The following is a 15,902-nucleotide window of genomic DNA, read 5'->3' on the forward strand; positions in this document are numbered from 1 at the left end:
ACCTGCCGAGGGGGTGTGGCTGTGCCTCTCCAGTTTCACTCTGACTTGGGGACACAATAGGAGTTTGGGCTCTGAATAGCTGTGGCCCCTGGGGCAGCCCCGTCCTCTCCTGTGGAGGCCCCTGGGCACGCCCGTGGCCCGCCATCCCCGGGCATTGGACTTGTCAGGGTGGGGGCTGGCGTGATTCTGGTGGCCTCGCGAAGCGTGGCCTCCCGCCCGTGGTCCTTACGGCCCAGCGCTGCCCTCGGCTACTGAGCCGGCCGCTCTGCCAGGCAGGGGCCGCCCCGCCTCCCGCCAGCGCCGGGCGCTTCTCCTTGGCGGCTCCCCTCTGCTCGCTCAGCTCTGAGGGGCGAGCCGGCCCTCGCCAGCACTCAGGCGAGCTCTATCCTGACAGTCGGGGGTGCATTCGCGAGCAGACTTGGTTCGCTGGGAGCACAGATCTGTGGGTGGGGCGTGCTGCGGGGTCTGGGGGCCGTAGTGGAGAGTCTGGTTCTGTCCTCCCGGAGGGATGGGAGGCCAGCTCCCGGGACTTCTGTCCTAGGCCTGTGCCCTGCCCTGCGGTTTGTGGGCTGACGGGGCCTCTGCGGAGCCAGCGGTGGGTGAGAAGCGACCTCTGCTGGTGAGGACAGGGACAGCCCCGAGGGCGGCATCCCAAAGGCCAGGAACTCGCAAAGCTGACGTCTTCTCTGCTTTTTCTTCTCTGATACGACACCTGAGACTGTAATAGATTTAAAACGTCAGTTTCTACAAGGTCCCAAACTGACGTCTACACACATTCGTGAGACGCAGAGGAAGCTGTAGGCTTACGGAGATGTCGCAAACCAGCGTCCCAGCCCGCGGACCCCTCAGACAGGTCGGTCAGGGACTCGGGGTCACGGTGTGACGAGCACAGGCGAGCTTTGTAGAGACACTTTGGAGGGTTTTGGTGACGTGCTGGTGTGTTGGGTCCTGGGGCCTTACGCGGGGGACACACATTCCAGCTCGGGCTGGTGGGCTGGGGGCACCGCCATGGGCGCCAGAGCTCTGCCCAGTGATCGCTCCAGTGGAGGGGCTCGGGCTCTGACCACTGGCTCGCTCCCAGAAATCCAGAGCTGGCCGGTCCGCCCAGGAGGTGCAGGCTGCATAGCAATTTAAATGAATTAAAACTAAGTCAGATGCACGTTTGACTCCCCGGTCACACTGGCCACGTGTGGCTAGTGGCTGCTGTGATGGACAGGAAGGTGTCCATCCTCTTACCACGGGCCTTCGGGAGGCCTGTGGCCCAGAGGGAGCAGCTGGCCCATCGCGTTTCCACAGTGGGAGACCTGGCTAGTGCTGAGGGGAGTGTCATAGCCATGGGTCTCACCGTGGGCCTCGTCCCCAATGGGGGGTCACAGCTGTGGGTCTCGCCGTGGGCCTCGTCCCTGAAGGAGAGAGTCACAGCCGTGGGTGGGAGTCACAGCCGTGGGTCTCACCGTGGCCTTGTCCCCGAGGGGGGGTCACAGCTGTGGATCTTGCCGTGCACCTTGTCCCCAAGGAGATGTCACAGAGCCTCCCATCAGAAATCTAGCGTGTGCCTCACGCAGCGGTTCTCAGCCATGGGCACGCTGTCTGCTGGGGGACATCGGACAGAGTTGCAGCCATTTGTGGTTGTCACAGCTGGCAACGGTGACTGGCGGCTTGTGGAGAGAGGCCAGGGAACCTGGTGAACACCGTACAGGGTGGCCCCTGACGAGGGAATGCTCTGGCCCCAACATCAGTGGTGCCGGGTCGAGAGCCCCTGACCTAGAATGAGACGTGACCCCATGTTCCACGATGACACTTGTCTCTGGCGGGGTGGCCCCCAGGTGTCCACAGTCAGACGGTCCTGCAGTGCCCCAACAGACTCTTCCTCCTGACCCGCGGGAGCTGGCTCAGGTTTGTGCACAGGTGTTTGTACAGAGGGGGCAACTGAGGCTCAGGTGGAGACCGAGGTCCCGGGTCTGGAATGAGTCAGGCATGGTGCGGGGAAAGGGGGCGGCTGGTCATGGGACGGAGCCAGGCGAGCCGTTCCCATGACGTCTGCCTCTCCCATGACCACGGCCTTGGAGACACGTCAGGTGCCCAGGGCATAGACGCTGAGCCCGGGTGGGGTATGCAGGCTCATGCCACCCTAAGCGGCTGCGTCCGGCTGCAGGCGTGGCTGCCCAGGGCCTGGGCTCTGGAGCATGGCGTCTCAGGGATCGGTGTCCACTGTCCTGCGTTATTCCCATGAGACAGGAAGCCCAAGGGTCAGGACCGGTGACCACGTGGAGAAGAAGGCCATTTCCGTGCTCGCCTGAAACCACACCAGTTCTTATCCACAAGGCCCAAAACGTTTATTTCAATGTCATTATCAGTACAAAACTTAAAACAATCAGAATTGCAGACTCTTCGAAGTTACGAGTTATAGTTGATAGTACAAAACACTAGTCTTGAAGTCTAGGAGTCTTAGAAAAACTATTAACAAATAACGCTTTTGAGGACAGTTTTGTAAGTAGTGGTAAATAACCGTCATTTAAAACAGCCGTGTCCCTGGGTAGCCGTGCAGGGCGGGACGAGCCGTGGACGGGGCAGCGGCTGGGGGAGGGGCACTTCCTGTCTCGGGTTTCGCGGATCCGGAGTTTGGGGGAGCCAGCCCTCCGGAGACACAGTACAAGTCCATGAACTTCACAGGAGGAGGCTCCTGGCGTGAGGGGTTTTCAGCTCCCAGGGGACGGTCAAAGTCATGTGACAGGAACAGGCGGCGTGGGATGCAGTGTTTGAAGCCGCGGAGGGCAGGGCTCCCGCCGGCCGGTCAGCACCGCGGACAGCGCCCTGCACACTGGCTTCGGGAGCCGGTTTCTGCCGGATGCAGGAGCCTCGCGCGGCCACTTAGGCCGGGTCCTGTGCCCTGCGTGTGTCTTCCTCCTCGGGTGGTCGGGAAGACAAGCAAGCGAGGGCCTCACAGGCCTGGGCACCCGGGCTGTGTGCTGAGGGGCGAGGAAACCGGGGCTCCGAGCGGGGGCTGGGAGGCTGCCCCTCGTGTCGGGGAAGGTGGATTTGGGTTTGAGTCACAAGTCGGAGGCCAGAGCCTGCCCTCCCCTGTAAGGCCGGAGGAGGGAGGTCAGAGGTGAGAACTGGACGACGGAGCCAGGGAGGTTCGAAGCATAACCGCGGGGCGGAGGCAGAGCCGAGGGCCCTGGAGGCTGGCGGCTCGAGGCGGCCGGGACCGGGGCTTCTGTGTCAGCCTTTTCTTCAGCCCTCGCAGAGGCGGGAGCCGCCTAGAGGCTTCACCCAGGGGTGGGGCTTCGGAGAGGGTCAGATGGAAAGGTGGAGAGGCAGAGGACGGGGTGGGGGTGAGGTCGTTGCTGGGACGGACAGCGGAATCGAGCTGGATAAGGGAGCGAGGAGGAGCGGGCTGGCGGCTGGCAGAGGAGAAGCAGGGGCCGGACGGTCTGGAGGCTGTCCCACACAGGAGGCAGTTCTGGGGGTGCCTGAGCTGGCCGCTGGGAAGGAGGGGGGGAGGACAGGTCTCTGGGGGAGCCACCCTCCCTCACAAGCTCCCCACCCCACTAGCAGCCAGCACGCCAGGACACAGAACACTTGGAGCACCTCTCTGGCCGCTGAGTGTGAGGGTCTGCGAGGTGCTGGGGGGCATGGGTCTCAGCGTCACTTGTATAAACCTCGCGCCCGTCCCGTGAGGGACTCATGCTGTTAGCCCGATGTCATGCGTGGTGGGTACACAGAGACAGAGGTTTCTTAGCTGAGGTCACAGTAAGTGCAGGGGCCGTCCGGGGCCCAGGGTGTCTGGTTCCAAAACCCGGGATTGTGACCACCACCCACCCCCAGGCCCCGGGGGGCTTTGGTGCCACCTGGTGAGTGAAAAAGGACTAATCGCTCGATGCTCCTAATTATCTCCCTCCCTCCCACCTCCCGCCGCCTCTGGCATCTGACCGTCCTGTCGCTGGTCCAAGCCATAGGACGTCGCCTGTGCGTGAAGTGACCCATCTGCGTTCTGCGTGGTGCCACCCAGTGCCACCCAGCCAAAGTCCCCCTCCCTCCCCACATCCACCCAAGCAGGGGACCGTGGTTTGCAACACTCTGTTTTGCCTTTGAACCAGCCAAGATGCCGTCAGCACCCAGAGGTGAAGACGCAGACGCCACCGGCAGCCTTCTGCCCACCACGGACGAGTCCTCGCAAGCCTTAGCTGGGTCTGACGCCCTGGACAGTCCTCCCGGAACTCTGGAGAGAGCCATGGGCCAGCTCCCCAGCCCTCCGCTGCTGCCCACCCCACCGCCCAAGGCCGTCCCCAAAGCCACGAAGAATGTCACAGGTGGGTCTGCGAGCGTCGGCCACCCACGCGTCCCCCTGCCACCCTGCCGTCCCTCCCTCCCATTCATCCGTTCTGACTGGACTTCCGCTCTGGCCTGGTCCTCGACTTTTGCTTCTGCGATCGTGGCTCTGGACAGGTCCAGGGGAACGGGAGGCGGGAGGGCTGTTCTTAGCGAGGACCTCTGGTCGTCCGGAACAGACCACTCGGGTCCCTCAAGCAAGTGGAGCAGTCTCAGCCAGTCAGGTGTCTCCCAGACCTGAGTGCACGAGGCACGGTCAGGCCCCAGGATGGGGACTTCCTGCCTGTCTGGGCGTTTAGGTGTCTGTCCTTCTATTTCTGCTTCTCTTTCATTCTGTCTCTCTCTCTGGCCCCTTCCCTCCCCCTCTCCATCCCTGTCACTGTCTCTGCTCGTCTCTGTTGGACTGACTCTCTCCCCAGTGTGCTCTGTCCAGCAAGGCAGAACCAGGAGTCAGCACCAGATGGTGGGGCGGTGGTCAGGGAGGGGCCATGGCTGCGCAGAGGCCCCAAAGGCCCCCCCACTTCTGTAGCTCTGGCCTCACTGGCTGAAACATGCCAGCAACACTTACTTTAAGTTGGGATATTGACTTTCTAAGCTTGGCTCTCTCGATCCCGCACTGCTGGGAACCGGGGACACTGCTGGTCTCGGGAAAGCAGGCCCTTCCCCGAGAGGTGATGGCTTCTGGGGGGAAATCCTGACACGCTGCCAGCAAGGGCAGTGGCATGAAGGTGGCAGTGACTGGGGAGTTCGGTGGCTGTGCTCGAAGCCCTGGACCCCAGCCTGTAACACCGCCACCTGCCTCCTGTGGGCTGCGAGCCGGCCCCAGAGCCCACAGCCCAGTCAGGGGAGGGGGCGTGTGCCTGACTGACAGCAGGACGCAGGCTCAGGAGGCGCCAGCAGCTTGTCGCAGGACCCCCAGCTGCTGGAGGCTGGAACCTGGTTCCGAGCCCAAAGGTCATTTCTTCCTTCCCGCCCCTGTACTGCTCTCCCTTCTGGAATATTCTTTCCCCTTCACCTGGTCATTGCCTGCGCACCCCTGTCCCTCCTTCTGGGAGCCTTTTCTGACCCGGACCCAGTGGCCACACGTGCCTGGCCTTCCAGGACTTATGATGTGTCACCGTGTGAAGTGCGTGGAGTGGTGTCCCCTCAAAATTCATGTCCTGCCAGAACCTTATGTGACCTTATTTAGAAAAGGGTCTTCGCAGACCTAACTAGTCCAGCTGTGAGGTGCGGTCATGCTGGCTTAGGGTGGGCCCTAAATCCGGTGAGAGTCCACAGAAGGGACAGAAGGGGACACACAGACGTCAATAGAAGATGGACGCAGAGATCGGAGTGACGTGTTTACGGCCAGGGGACACCAAGGCAGCCCCCAGAAGCTGGGGGAGGGGCTGGGCGGTTTCTCCCTCATGGCCCCGGTGGATGCGACTTCAGACGTCCGGCCTCCAGACCCGAGAGGGAGTGGACATCTGTTTGGAGCCGCCCAGTGTGCAGGACTCTGTCACAGGCCCTCGGAACCTGACTCCTGCTTGCAGGGCTGCCCCTCCATCCACGCCTCCTCCCCAGACCTTCGCCCCATGCCAGCCACGCTCCGCATCGCTGTCAGAGCCCAGTACCAGGCGGTCAGCGGGCGATCAGCGGGCATGGGTGACCGTGATCGCAGGCATGGGCGGACGCTCAGAACCCCTCTGCCTCCGGCATCTCTGCACCTCTGGGAATGAGTCTGAGTCTGAGTGACACAGCCACACAGATTAGGAGTTTCAAGGCAAAGTGACGCTGTCCAGCAGCTGGTGGGTGCCCTGGTGTTGACCCCCTTTGCCATCCGCCGAGACCCGGGACGGCTGGGTCTCCGTGTGGTCAGGCACTGCTCGCTGTGCTTTGTTCTGGTTGGCGAGTGACTTGTTCCGGGGCCTCGGCGGCTCGATGGCCCAGGGGCTTCCTGCCTCCGCGGGCTTGGGGAGGCCACACCCCAGACTGGATGAGGTTCACCTCGTGTGACTCCTCCATGTGGTTCCCACGTCCCGGTCCTGGGTCCCAGGCCCACCGGTCAGCTCCTCCGATTTCCACCTGCCCCTCAGGTGGGAGGAGCTTCAGAATACTAATTCGACACGTCACCGGCTCACCTGGGTTAGGAGCAGGGGGCAGGCGTGTGGCTACGCGCTCTGGGCTGCAGCCTGGGACTTGCGCAGCTGAGACTGCGTCTGGGAGTTTGCTCCCTCTCTGTCCCTCTTCCCTTCTCTGTCGGGGAAAGTTTGCTTCACAGAGTGAACGCCAGCTGGCAGCAGAGCAGAGGCGGGTAAGGGCCCTTCGCCTGGGCTCACCTGGGCCACAAGGGGACAGCGCACAGGCCGAGTCCCCGCCGGGGGCTGTTTTATCTGAGGCGCGCTGCGGCCCCAGCCACGGGCTCCCTCACCCCACTCTTGAGCCACCTGTCCCCCACCCCCACAGACGGGCTTTGCTCGGTCTGCATGGGGCTTAATATTCTTTTAAAATGGGTTGCCGACATGGCAAACGTATTAAAGTATGTTCAAGTTTGAGCTACTAATATGTGTAAAAATGCAGGAAAACATTGATCTTCAATCCAGATTTCTGGGTTTTCTTAAAAAGTCTCCACATCCGGCAGCCCCCCGAGTTGCCACGCCGGTTAGGACGGGGAGCTGTGCCTCCGTGTGCCATAGTCCCCGCCCCTCCCTGTGGCAGGGGGCCCAGACGCCCCGGCTCCCCAGTTCTACCCGCCTGGACCCCGGAGAGGTGTGAGTCACCCTGCCCGGCCCAGCGGGGCAACAGCTTTCTATATGGGGGTCCCGCGTCCTCTGCCCTCTACACCTGGATGCAGCCCCTGCCCCCGTCACCTCCTGGATCTGGCTTCTGAACCTCGGTTTCCTCACCTTAGAAGAGGGAGTGACGAGCGGTCCGCTGGTCTTGTCTGCTGTGCGTGTGGCAGGCAGTGGCGTGCAGGGCCGGGGGCCGAGCTGAGGGGGCACCAGCGGGCTGTCGGGGCCAGAGGCCGCGTCCTCTGCTCACCGCTGCGTCTCAGCAGGCCCCGCCCCCGAAGACACACTGCTGTGGTTCCTCTCGCTCCCCAGGCCAGGCCGCGGGGGCAAAGGGCGCAGACCCTCCCCTGCGAGGACAGCTCGCCACGCCCACGGGGTCCCCCCACCTCACCGCCGTCCACCGGCCGCTGCCCCCCAGCCGCGTCATCGAGGAGCTGCACAGGGCGCTGGCCACCAAGCACCGCCAGGACAGGTGAGGCGCCTGCCAGAGGCCCGTGTGCCCGAGTTCCCCGGCCAGCCCCGGGGGTGCGCGGTGCAGCCGCCGGCCGGGTGCGGTGCCATGGTCACCGGCTTGAACGCTTAACCACCGCTGAACAAGGAGCCCAATTGCATTTGCATTTTGCACTGGGCTCAGCAGCCGGTCTGCAGCTGGTCTTGGTGGCCACATCCTGAGAGGGGTCGGGCGGGTGGCATGCCCCGTGGGACCCCCCGTGCTCCCCCAGAGGGTCCTGGTGCGGGGCGGGCACGTCACAGGAGAGGCTCGCGGTGGGGGCAGCCTTGGGTTTCCATGGGCCTGGGCCCCAGCTCGCTCTGGCCTCCTGACCTCACGTGCGTCACGGAGCGAGGGAGAAGCCGGGCGTGGGGGGCAGAGTAGGCGGCGGGGCACAGGGCCGGGCGGAAATTCATGGACTAAACGCCCTCCTCACGCCTCGGGCGAGCGTGTGCCGAGCGCAGTTTGGCAGGTTTTGCCACACGTGTCTCCGCCGTTCCAAACGGCGCGTTCTCAACGGCCGCGGGCCGTGGACTCAGAGCCGCGTGTGCCTCGGGCGTGTCTCGTCCTGTGAGTTTGGGACAGAAACCGAGCAGCTGCGCGTCCTGGTGACCACGTCTGCGGACGCCCCTCGTGGTTCTGGGTTTCCAGAAGGGAACAAGGTGCAACCCACCACCTTCCCGCTCAGTTTCCAAGGCAGGGACGGAAGAGGGTCGCCGAGGAAGCGGGTGGACGTCCGCCTGTCGAGAACGTCCAGCGTGGAGCGGGCCTGGAGCTTCGACGGGGCCGGGGCGAAGGAGTCGGAGGAGAACAAGGAAAACCTGCTCTCGAGCTCCGGCCCGGAGGGCGACCTGCTCCTGTACCAGGACGAGGAGGCGCTGAACGACTCCGTCATCTCCGGTGAGCGGGCGGCCCGGGCGCGGGGCAGGTTTGAGGTGGCGCTCCTGCCCCCGCAGGGAGGGCCGGGGCGAGGGCCTGCACCCGGGGGTGGCAGGGCGGGGTCGTGCGGGCGGGCTCAGGGCGCGCAGCCGGAGACACCAGGCGGGCGCGTTTTGTTTTGAACTTTGCGTGTTCGTTTTCACGTGTGTTCGTAAGCCACGTGGCTCAGCAAGGACCTTAGAGGTGGCGCTGCTCAGGGTGACGTGGCAAGAAGCTGCAGGTGGCGCTCGGAGGGCCCGTGTTTGGAGAAGCAGGAAAGAGGGATGAGCGTGAGGGGGACGCTCCAGCCGCCGCCTCGGCAGTGGCGGGAACGTGGCGGGGCGTGCTGTCACATGTGACAGTGCGGGACCAGGCGTCCACAAACCCTGGCAGGCCCAGCTCCCTGTCGGTCCTCACGGCGTGTTCCCAGACACGGCATCATAGACGCCCCCTGGAGGACGGGAAGGGGGTGCAGGCCAGGGGCGGGGAACGCAGACAGGGTTCACTGCGGCCCCACAGGCTGCTCTGCAGGGTCCAGGCGGACGAGGCTGGAGGCCTTTTGGGCAGAGTTCCTCTTACCGAGTGTGGGTTCTTCTTCCTGGAAGCATCTCCTGTGACTGTCACCGCCAGAGGCAGAGCGTGGGGCCCTCTGCAGCAGGGCCAGGCCACCTGCCCCAGGCGGGTCCTGCCGTAGGACGGGGCCATGGGCAGGTCCCGTGTCTCCCTCCATCCCTCACTGATTGGATCACACACACCCATCCTCGGCTCCATGACAGCGCGGGACGTTCCTCATAGCTTAGACACGGTTGCCATTTATTGTCATTATCTGACCATCGTCTGTCTCCCCGCTCACCCATCAGCTGTTCAGTTGTCTAATTCATGCGTTTGACTGTTCTCTGCACAAGGGACAGCACCGTGGTCCCCGTCGTCCACCTGGGCCGGGTTCTAAGTTCATCCAGGAAGCAGCCGCTGGACGGACGGCTGTGGGTGCTCCCTGCCAGGCCGCAGCCCCGGCCATTCCTCCGCCCGCGACCCCTGAGTGCCAGGCGTCCCTCTGTTGACCGGGCACCTGAGGTCTCATGGGTGTGGCTGACCAGGGGTTTTCAGGTGTGAGCTCTTCGCCTCCAGCCCCGGACTGTGCCCCGTTCCTGTAACCGGTGCCTTGACCGTCCCGTGGCCTGGGGCCACCTCGGTGCTCTGACTTTGCACCGACGTGCAGACGGGCACAGGAGGATCACAGGACACGGAGCCTGCAGGGCGGGGAAGTGCCAGCCCAGGGCGTCCTCGTCCTAGCCCGGCCACCCCGAGGCAGACTTAAGTGTTTCTCACCCTCCATGGCTTCTCCCAGGGTGTGGGGCAAACCTGAGTCCCCTGTCATTTGACTCTTGAAACTTAGTGTCCTTAACTGGCTGTGGAGTTTGCTTGACACGAGAGAGCAAGGGTCGACCTCATTCCAGGGACTGAGCGGCCACTAACATGCCCCGCTCACGCGGCGCTGGACTCGGGGACGCGCTGCGCTCACCTGTGCGTGCAAACCCCAAGCAAAGCCTCCTCTCCACCAGGGGCCTTCCGTGGGCACTGGTGTTTGGGGCTCAAGGTCAAAGCCTCACCTCAGTCGCGAGCCTCCTGTTGAAGGCTGGGCCCCTCACACACGGTCAGGCTCATCTGGAAATTCGTGCCTTCTGCACGTTGAGCCTCTGTGTGCTCGTCCCAGTGTCTATAATCTGGGGTCTCTCCCTGAACCCCTGCAATCTAGTCAGAAAGCCTGACATAAAATGTTTGGGGGAAAAGTTCAATATTGGTTATAGAAAAAGTCCATACGTGTTACTTTTGGGGGAAAATGAGTCTCAGCAGGAAAGGCCCATAAAGGTGTCCTCTTTGCCCAGCAGGACACTGGCAAGGACCAGTCGTTACTTCTCGCGAGTTCAAACCCCGTTCCTCTGTCGTGGCTGGTTCGTAATTTGCAGATCTCTGTGGTGCTGAGCTGATAAACGCCAGATAGATGCGTCCGTTATTAATCATAAAAGCGGCAACATTTATTTATCCGTTTAACATCCTGTTGACGGAGCCACTGTAGCCGTCGTCTGGTCTCCGTCACCACTCCAAGGAAATCAGTGTCGTCAAACATCGCGTCGGCCGGAATTCTCTGAGAGTCGGCGTCGGACGTCTCCACGAGAGAATGTCACTTCGGAGCTGGCGGAGGCCGCCTCCGAGCAGGCCCGCCTCGCGAGTCAGCGGAAGGATGTCGGCCTGACCACGTCGTCGTGAAAACGCGTTTGCTCTTGAGTGACGATCGGGTTTCAGGCAGGGCAGATGCGGCGTCTCGGTCGCCGCGGAAGGGCGCATCACAGGCTGCGTGCTCGTGCGCGCCTCGTGCTGGACGCCGCAGCCTGCGGTGCGTGAACGCACTCCCGCACGCGTGCGCACACGCGCCTCAGGCTCGCGTGCGGTCCACACCAGGCAGAAGCAAGATCTGCATTCTCGGATCCGTCAAAAGCATTTAAAAAAAAAGGTTTTGGTGTTTAGAGCAGTTTCAGGCTCACAGCAAGATTACAAGGCTGAGAGCTCCCACGTACCCCGCTGTCAACCTCTCCCACCGGAGTGGGGCGTTTGTGACAGCCGGCGGGCCTGGGTCGCCACCACCCGGAGTCTCCGTCAGGGTCCGTGTTCACGTTCTGTGGGTTTGGACAAACGTACAGTGACGTGTACCCACCGTTAGGGCCACACACAGTGTTTGCACCGCCCTCGACATCCCCTTCGCTCCCCCGTTCCTTCCTCCTCCCCAAGCCTTGGCGGCCCCTGGTCTTCTTACTGGCCCCATGGTTTTGCCTTTTCCCAGATGTCACAGAGTCGGCATCCTGCAGGATGGAGCCTTTCACACTGCGTCCTTCACGTAGCCGTGTGCATTCGTGGGTCCACCGCGTAGTTCCAGACCTGACAGCTTATTTCTTGTTAGCGCTGAGTGAGTCTGCTGTCGGGACCGCCGTTTACCCATCACCTGCCGAAGGACATCTTAGCTGCTTCCGAGTTTTGGCAGCGTGAGCAAAGCTGCCGTGAACATCATGTGTGGACGTGGGTTTTCAGCTCCTTTGGGTAAATGCCCAGGAGTGTGATTGCCAGATCTTGTGGTCAGAGTATGTTTAATTTTGTAAGAAACCGCCCAACTTCCGAAGTGGCTGTACCATTTGGATTCCCAGCAGCCGTGAAGAGAGTTCCTGTGGCTCCACATCCTTCCTCAGCAGCAATTGATGTTGTCAGTGCTCTGGCTTTTGGCCGTTCTAATAGGTGGTAGTGGTGGCTCGTGTTTTAATTTGCATTTCCCTGGCGGTGACATAATATGCAGAACGTATAAATTTGTCATCTGTGAATCTTCTTTGGTGAGGTGTCTGTTAAGATTTTAGGCCCATTTGTTAATTGGCCTTCTGTTTGTTTTCTTATTGTTGAGTTTTAAGAGTTTTTATACATTTTGGGCAATCTTACCAGATGTTTCTTTGGCAAATATTTCCTCCTGGTCTGTGCTCTATCTTCTGCTTATCTTGATGTTGTCTTTTACACAACAGAAATTTTTAAATTTTAAGGAAGACCAGCCGATCGGTAATTTCCTTCATGGATCGTGCCTTTGACACTGCATCGCCACGCCCAAGGTCGTCTGGGTTTTTCCTATGCCGTGTCCTAGGAGTTCTGTAGTTTTGAATTTTACATCTGTGATCCATTGTGTGAAGGGTAGAAGGTCTGTGTCTACATTCTTTTTCTTTTTCTTTTTTTTGGGGGGGCAGGTGGGTGCCCAGTTGTTTTAGCTAATTTGCTCATTTAAATTGATCTAATTTAGAATTTTTAACCAAATACTTCATTTAAATTTAAACAGTTAATTAAAATTTAACAGTTTGAATAATTGTCGCTAATATGTCATTGAGCATTTCTCACCTATGTTCCTGAGAGAGATATTTCTGTAGTTTTCTTGTAATATCTTTGTCCGGTTTTGGCATTAGGGTCCTGCCGGCCTCAGAGAATGAGTTCGCATTCTCTCCTCTGCGAGAGATTATAGAGAACTGATACCATTTCTTCCTTAAAAGTTTGGTAGAATTCACCGGTGAACCTAACGTGGCCTGGTGCTTTCTGTTTGGAAGGTTAATAATTATTGATTAAATTTTCAAATCAATATGATTCTGTTCAGATCATCTGTTTCTTCTTGGGTGATCTTTGGCAGATTGTGTCTTTCGAGGAAGTTCATCTAAGTTATCCAATTTGTGGGTACAGAGCTTTTTATAGTATTTATTATTCTTTTAACGTCCACAGGCCTGGTAGTAATGCCCCCTCTTTCATTTTTGCTATGAGTAATTTGTGTCCTCTTTTTTCTTAGTCTAGCTCGTCGGCTTATCTATTTTATTGATCTTTGCAAAGAGCCAGCTTTCGGTTTTATCTTTTTTTCTGTTGGTTTCCTGATTTGAATTTCACTGCATTTCTGCCCATTTTTTTTTCTTCTGTTTCCATTGGTTTGAATGTGCTGTCTTTCTCGTTTTCTGAATTGACACCTTAAACGATTGATTTTAGATCTTCCATTCTAGCGAACGCATCAGTGCTATGCATTTCCCTTAACTCTGCCTTCACCGCGTCCCACGCATTGATTTACGTCCACTCTGATTTACTTCAGAATACTTTTAAATTTCCCTTGAGATTCCTTCCTTGACCCATATGAGGCGTGGGTCTTAATCTCCATGCATATTGAGATTTTTCACACAAAGAATATGGTTTCTGTTCTTTTAGATGTGTTAACATGTGTTCGATGCTCCAGAATGTGGTTTTAGGAACGTTCCAGGTGAGCTTGAGAAGAACGTGCATTCTGCTGTTGTTGGACGGAGTCGTCTGTAAATGTCAGTGATATCTAGTCGACCGATGGTGCTTTTGAGTTCAGCTGCGTCCTTCCTGATTTTCTGCCTGCTGCATCTACGTGCTCCCGAGGCGGGTACGGGAGTCTCCAGCTCATCCCTCTCTCGTTGCGGGTCTCTCCATTTTTGTCTCACATAGTTGGACTCTCAAGAATTGTGTCTTCTTGGAGAACCGAGCCCTTTATCATCATGCAGTGCCCTTCCTTGTCCTCGATAAGTTTTCTCGCATTGAAGTCTGCCTTGTCTGAAACTAATGTAGCGACTCTTGCTTTCTTTTGATTAGCGTTAACATGTTATGTTTTCCTCCACACGAATCTGTATGTGTCTTTATATTCGAAGTAGGTTTCTTGTAGCCAGCACGTTGAGTCTTAGTTTTCGATCTACTCTGAGAATTTCCGCCTTTTAGCTGGTGTATTTAGACCATTGATATTCGGTGACGGTTACGGTGGTTGGATTGATGGCTGCCGTATTAGCTAGTTTTTTTTTTTTATTATTTATTGCTCCTGTTCGTTCACTCTTTTTCTACCTTTTGTGGCTTTAATTGCACATTTTACATGATTCCATTTTCTTTTCTCAGTCATGCTTTTTTAAGTGCCCGCTCTAGAGTGTATATGTTTACATCCGAGTCCAGTTTCCAATAACACTCTACCACTTCACAGGTAGTGTGAGCACCTAATAATGACAAAATAGCCCTAAGTCCTTTCTTACCTGTCCTCGTCATGGGATGCAGCTACCGCCTGTGCTTGAAATTGGGGCTCTGGGGTTGAAATTACCTGGAAGCCCAGCCATTTCCCCCCATGGGCACTAGGTGGTGCTGTCGACAGCCACTGGGATGCAGGATGCTCTGAGGAGCTGAGCCCTTTGGGACAACCCGGTGGGCTGTTCCTGGTGGAGCCTGTCAGCGAGCATCAGAGCTGCGGGAGTGGGGCCCGCGGGCCCGGGTAACCTGCCGCAACAGAGCTGCTCCCTCTTTTGAGCCACCCCCGCGTATCAGGTGCCTTTCTGGGGGCTTCTCATGCGTCCTATCACCCTTCCCCAAGAAAGCAGGATGAGGCAGGTACTATTATTCTCCGTTTGTTACAGCTGAGAGGGGATGCAACGTGGCCATCTTGAACCCAGGTCTCTCTAGCTCTGTAGCCAGAAGCGTGACCCCATCACCTGTCAGCAGACTCTCGGCCACCTCTCAGGTGCTGTGAACACAGCGGTACCAGCTGAGTCACCACTAGCAATCGGCCTAGAGCAGGTGAGGGAGTCAGGACACCCTAAGAGGCGATTTCAGGGGTGAGGCGAGTTCCAGATGGGCACGGGGAAGAATACGCTGCAGGGTCTACACCTGGGGCCTGCTGCATGTTAAGAAGCCCTGATACGCCTGCCAGCTTGGGGGACTTGCATCCTGGGGTCTCAGTGCCCTCAGCTTCCGGGGGAACGTCTGTTACGTGTCTACTGGGCTGGGCGGGCGAACCCAGCGATTGAATTAACCTCTATGAAGATGTTTGGTGGATGTGGCTGACACCTGCAGTCCGTGACTCTCTGGAATGGAGACCGGGCCCGGTAATGTAGGTGACCCCGTGCAACGTGCTGAGGGTCCCCAGGAGCAACACCGAAGTCTCCTAGAGAAGAAATTATGCCTCTGGACCCCTGGCACTCTCGCCTGCCCTGTGGATTTTGGACTTGCCAACCCCCACTTGTGTGAGAAATTCCTTAAAATAAACCCCTTAATGCACGCATCATTCAGTGTGGACGGGGCAGCTGCACTGGCCCAGGAGGCCACCCTCGGGCCAGACGGAGCCGTCGTGAGGGCAAGGGGGAAGGACAGTGTGCTCGGCATGGTGCTCAGCATCACCCGGCAGTGGGCAGGTGCTGCTGGGGGTCCCTCTCCATGGTGAACAGGTGCTGCTGCAGGTCCCTGGATGCAGTCAGCAGGTGTGTGGAGGTCCCTCCATGCAGCGACAGGTGTATGGAGGTCCCTCTCTGCGGCTGACAGGTGTGTGGAGGTCCCTCCACACAGCTGACAGGTGTTTGTGGGCCCCTCTTGGCACTGCCTGGAGACATCCTCACCAGCTGCGGCCATCAGGTGACCACCCCCTGAGTTTTCAGGGCAGCTTGCAGGACTTCATGATCAGATGCACACGTGTCATTTTTATGTCACCGCTGGGGCAGCCGCAGTGCGGTGGGCAGGACTAGGCTCCCTCTGCTCACTGACCTCTAGGCCAATGCTCTCTGGCTCCCACGGCCCCGCCTCTCCCTGCCTTCATCTCTGCACGGTCCCCTCCCGGACCTGTCCACAACGGGGACGTGCCGCCAGCTCCTCGCCCCTTCCCTCTGCCAGCTCTGACCGCCCTCCCCAGGCCCATCCTCGTATGCTGTCCCCACACGTGTCCCCGTAAGTGGGCGGTCCCACATCTGCATCCCTGGCTCCAGCTCTCTGATGCAGAAGCCCCACGTGTCCATCTGTCACTGCTTGTCCCTGCGAAGGACCAACTCGTCCAACACAAGTGCTGTCTC

General features: G+C 59.0%; 1 protein-coding gene across 1 annotated transcript in view; it reads left to right on the plus strand.

Annotated features, from left to right (window-relative positions):
• PHACTR3 (phosphatase and actin regulator 3) overlaps positions 1-15,902 on the plus strand; it is a 62,527-nt gene that overhangs the window by 12,367 nt on the left and 34,258 nt on the right. The window contains exons 4-6 of the mRNA XM_039864724.1: positions 4,101-4,313; positions 7,416-7,575; positions 8,282-8,493. Coding sequence (XP_039720658.1) covers positions 4,101-4,313; positions 7,416-7,575; positions 8,282-8,493 — 585 coding nt within the window. The remainder of the gene's footprint in view (positions 1-4,100; positions 4,314-7,415; positions 7,576-8,281; positions 8,494-15,902) is intronic.

This window comes from Pteropus medius, unplaced genomic scaffold, assembly GCF_902729225.1.
Source record: "Pteropus medius unplaced genomic scaffold, Ma_sr-lr_union100, whole genome shotgun sequence".
Taxonomy (NCBI): Eukaryota; Metazoa; Chordata; class Mammalia; order Chiroptera; family Pteropodidae; genus Pteropus; species Pteropus medius.